At 38.3% G+C, this 5112-nt stretch overlaps 1 protein-coding gene across 2 annotated transcripts in view; it reads left to right on the top strand.

Moving 5' to 3' along the window:
- The window catches only part of RNPS1 (RNA binding protein with serine rich domain 1), a 36561-nt gene extending 32587 nt beyond the window's left edge, over positions 1–3974 (top strand). For both annotated transcript variants that reach the window (XM_053694641.1, XM_053694642.1), the window contains exons 6-7: positions 1867–2011; positions 2914–3974. In XM_053694641.1, coding sequence (XP_053550616.1) covers positions 1867–2011; positions 2914–3013 — 245 coding nt within the window. In that variant the 3' untranslated portion in view covers positions 3014–3974. The remainder of the gene's footprint in view (positions 1–1866; positions 2012–2913) is intronic.
- The last annotated feature ends 1138 nt before the right edge of the window (positions 3975–5112 follow it).

A 5112-nucleotide genomic window follows, 5' to 3' on the forward strand; every position in this document is an offset into this window, starting at 1 on the left:
TCTAAATTTAGTTCTTAGAGTTCTTCAGGGGGTTCCGTTTGAACCCATGCATTCCATAGCTATTAAGCTTTTATCTTGGAAAGTTTTGTTCCTAGTTGCTATCTCTTCAGCTCGAAGAGTTTCTGAACTATATGCATTACAATGTGACTCACCTTATCTTGTGTTCCATGCTGATAAGGTGGTTTTGCGTACCAAGCCTGGGTTCCTACCGAAGGTTGCTACTAACAGGAATATCAATCAGGAAATTGTTGTTCCTTCTCTGTGTCCTAATCCTTCTTGTAAGAAGGAACGTCTGTTGCACAACTTGGACATGGTTCGTGCTTTGAAATTTTATTTGCAGGCAACAAGAGATTTTCGTCAAACATCTTCTTTGTTTGTTGTCTATTCTGGAAAGCGTAGGGGTCAAAAGGCTACGGCGACTTCTCTTTCCTTTTGGCTGAAAAGCATCATCCGTTTGGCTTATGAGACTGCTGGACAGCAGCCTCCTGAAAGGATTACAGCTCATTCTACTAGAGCGGTAGCTTCTACATGGGCTTTTAAAAATTATGCTTCTGTTGAACAGATTTGTAAGGCTGCGACTTGGTCTTCGCTTCATATCTTTTGAAAATTTTACAAATTTGATACTTTTGCTTCTTCGGAGGCTATTTTTGGGGGAGAGGTTTTGCAAGCAGTGGTGCCTTCCGTTTAGGTTTCTGTCTTGTCCCTCCCTTCATCCGTGTTCTAAAGCTTTGGTATTGGTATCCCACAAGTAAGGATGAATCCGTGGACTCGGTACATCATGCAAAAGAAAACAAAATTTATGCTTGCCTGATAAATTTCTTTCTTTTGCGACGTACCGAGTCCACGGCCCGCCCTGTCTATTCAAGACAGATGGTGTTTTTTAATGTAACTTCAGTCACCTCTGCACCTTATAGTTTCTCCTTTTCTTCCTTGGCCTTCGGTCGAATGACTGGGAGGTGCAGTTAAGGGGGGGAGCTATATAGACAGCTCTGCTGTGGTGCTCTTTGCTACTTCCTGTCAGGAAGGACAATATCCCACAAGTAAGGATGAATCCGTGGACTCGGTACATCGCAAAAGAAAGAAATTTATCAGGTAAGCATACATTTTGTTTTTTCAACCTCTTAACCAATAGCCACACTAGCCATATGGCACCGCAGAGCTCTGAATTGGGGCTATTGGTTAAGAGGTGGAATTGTCACCTCCTGAAAAAGACTGTTTTGCATGGGTCGGACGGATGGTGGTTAAGTTATAGAATGATTTCCTAAAGTAAATGTGTCAGCCTATCTTTCAATTCAACTCCTAAATGAAGGTACTGTTTATTTTTAAGACGTATTTATTTCCTGCTGAACTTTACCATAACTTTAAATTTGCAGCTTTTGCTTAAAGGAATAGTCTAGTCAAAATTAAACTTTCATGATTCAGATAGAGAATGCAATTTAAAGCAACTTTCTAATTTACTCCAATTATCAATTTTTCTTTGCTCTCTTGGTATCTTTATTTGAATGTAAGCTTAGGGGCCAGCCCATATTTGGTTCAGAACCTGAGTAACACTTGCTGATTGGTTGGCTACATTTAGACACCAATCAGAAAGTGTTACCCTGGAACTGAACCAAAAATGTGCGGGCTCCTATGCTTACATTCTTGCTTTTTCAAATAAAAATACCAAGATAACTAAGAAAAATTGATAATTGGAGTAAATTAGAAAGTTGCTTAAAATTGCATGCTCTATCTGAAGCATTGACCGTTTTTCATTTTGACTAGACTATTCCTTAAATTTGGTCTTCATGTGAGCCATATTCTGTACACTTCATTTGGTTAATCTGACAGCAGAAATATAATGCCATCTCAAACTCTGTCGTTTTGCAGGACAGATTGATGGACAAGAGATTACAGCCTCTGCAGTGTTAACTCCGCGTCCTTTGCGAGTAATGCCCCGAAGATTCAGTCCGCCTCGCAGGATGTTACCACCTCCCCCAATGTGGCGTCGATCTCCCCCACGTATGAGGAGGAGGTAGGATCACCCTTAAATTTGTATTGGGCATGCATAATAACCTATTTCTTTAACTTTGTGCCTGTCTACATACATACATACATACATACATACATACATACATACATACATACACACACACACACACACACACACACACACACACACACACACACACACACACACACACACACACACACACACACACACTTAAAGAGACAGAAAACACCTTGTAATTTATAATATTTTGTTTAATGTTTTAATCTGCAGAGTCTGAATCTTATTAAAACAAAACATAACTCCTTGTTTGCTACAATTGGTAAAACAGTGTATAAAAAGCTTATAGGTATTAATAAAATATCCAAAAATCTGTAAAACTAATTAAACTTTTAGTGTAGCCTGCTCCACCCCCCTTATCAGTGTCCTCCAAACCTTTTAATGTCTAGTAACAAAGTATGCACATGGGGATAATTACTTTGGGGGGGGGGGTGAGGAGGGACGACAGGTACTGCTGCTATTTGTTGCCAAGAGGCTTGCTCATTTCTATGGGGATAATGTCACATGCTTTGTGAAAACTTCAGCATTATACTGTGCATTGCTTTAGTCACAAGTGCATTCTGCAGAAGCTATGGCCTGGATAGCACCTTCCATATATAGACATGCCCAGTGGGGAAGATTACAAACACACACTTTCTGAATTAAAGGGGTTAAATGGAGTTAAAAACAAACCTTTTTGTGGGTAATATTTGGCTGCATTATATATTTAGAATCTTTTATGTTCATACTTTTTTTTTTTTTTGTGAGTTTTTTTTTTTTTTTTTTTTTTCGTTTTTTTTTTGTGAGTTTTTTTATTCTGTTTTTGTGCTCATGAAGTTGGGCACTTTTTACTGAAATTTTGATGCAGATCTAATCTTACTCTTTAGGTCTCGTTCTCCACGAAGGCGTTCTCCTGTCCGCCGCCGCTCACGATCTCCTGCACGTCGTCGTCACCGCAGTCGCTCCAGTTCAAACTCTTCACGATGAGACTTTAATCTGGCTCTCCTGCAACGCCCTTTCCATACTCTCCAGAAACCATAAGTTGACCATGATTCTTCAGCGTCAACTATGTAAATTTGTTACAGCTTTCACAACCCAACTGTTAATAGTTGCACTGTTCTTTGGATGGATTTTTTTTTTTCCACCTTCCTGATTAGATACGTGACTCCATTTACAGTGGCCCACACTGGAAATACATTTTTTTTTTAATCTCTTAACAAAATGTTTCTTAGCAGTAACTTTTGTCACCATTTCATGTTACCAGTTCAACAGATATTTTACTTTGGTTTGTGAGAAAACCAAAATAATCAGATATAAAGAATTCTGTTCGTTCTTCCATGGAACAGATCTCCGATTTATTTTATTTTCAAATGTTAAACCATGTAAAGCAGTGCGAGCAATTATATGGTGCAATTTTCTCAATGCATGCACCAGTGACCACATTTGGAATGGAACTTATAAAAACCACATCTGCAGACTGACATCAAGAAACATGGGCTTTTGTTTGTTTTGACCTCCACAACCAGAGCAGAGAAAGGATTGGGGCCAAATCTGTTTGATATCATTTTTTTTTTTTTTTTATGTTAAGCTATTTCTGTTTTATTAAACCCTAAAGTAATGAGCAGGTAGTATTTCTTTTAAATGTACTGTTTTGGGGACTTGACTAAATTTGAGTGGTTTGATTGGGCCAAGCTGACTGCCAGTTGTTGGGCAGAAGCAAAAACATATTTGTTCTGTGCAGACGGTCTTGGCAAAGATGATGAATTGTATTACCTGCTGATGCAAACTTGTAAACGTTGTTTGTTAGAGAGTATGAAAATGTAACTCTTGTACAGTTGATTCTTGCTGAGTTAATTCTTTTTATTTTGTTCATTTTGTAGTTTACATTTTTTAACGTTTTCAAGTATGAAGAATGTAAAACTGTGGAATAAATGAAAAGTTAACTTTTTTTTTTTTTTTTTCTTCTTATTCAATCTATCATAATTGTATAAATAGTTTTATTTATTTTGTCTGTTTCTCTTGTAAATTACAGCTATGTGTAAACTACAGGGAGGGGGGGGGCACATTTTCCATCAAATATTTTATCTGTCAACCCAAACTTTAAAGGGACGAAAAACACTAAATAAATCCATTGCTTGAATTATGTATTCAGAGCAAAGTTTTTAGCCTGATAATAATTTTGTTCATGTATTTTTCATTCAGATGGTCCATTATCTATTACTTATGAGAATTACTCTTTTTAATGACCCAATGAGTCCACGGATCATCTTAATTACTATTGGGATATTCACCTCCTGGTGAGCAGGAGGCGGCAAAGAGCACCACAGCAAAGCTGTTAAATATCACCTCCCTTCCCTCCCAACCCAGTCATTCTCTTTGCCTACGTTAAGAGCAAGGAGGTGGTAAATTAGGTGTTAGAAAAGATTCTTCAATCAAGAGTTTATTTTTAAAGTAGTACAAGGGGTGTAGTCATAGTCCATATCAGTCTCTTAAGTAGAGCAGTGGTGGCTTTAGAGCAATGGGAATTTGTGGGACATAATTCTCACTGCGCCTCCCATATATTGATGCTGCACTAATCCTGATATCCTAAGTAAGATGACTCAGGCTTTATCTTTTATCCACAGGGCTATGTGAGGGAGGGGACCTCTCAAACCGGCTGAGCTGCCTTGCTGTCAGGCAGATTTTAAAGGTAAGTGCTGACTTTTTATTCTGGGTCAGGGAAAAAGATCTGAGGAAGTGGAGCACTTTATTTAATTGGCACAACTCTTTTTTATATATATATATCTCTTGTTAAGTGTATCCAGTCCACGGATCATCCATTACTTATGGGATATTCTCCTTCCCAACAGGAAGTTGCAAGAGTTCACCCACAGCAGAGCTGCTATATAGCTCCTCCCCTAACTGCCATATCCAGTCATTCTCTTGCAACCCTCAACTAGATAGGAGGTCGTGAGAGGACTCCGGTGTTTTATACTTAGTTTATTTCTTCAATCAAAAGTTTGTTATTTTTAAATGGCACCGGAGTGTGCTGTTTTTTCTCAGGCAGTATTTGGAAGAAGAATCTGCCTGCGTTTTCTATGATCTTA

This window comes from Bombina bombina, chromosome 11 (assembly GCF_027579735.1).
Source record: "Bombina bombina isolate aBomBom1 chromosome 11, aBomBom1.pri, whole genome shotgun sequence".
NCBI classification, from domain to species: Eukaryota; Metazoa; Chordata; class Amphibia; order Anura; family Bombinatoridae; genus Bombina; species Bombina bombina.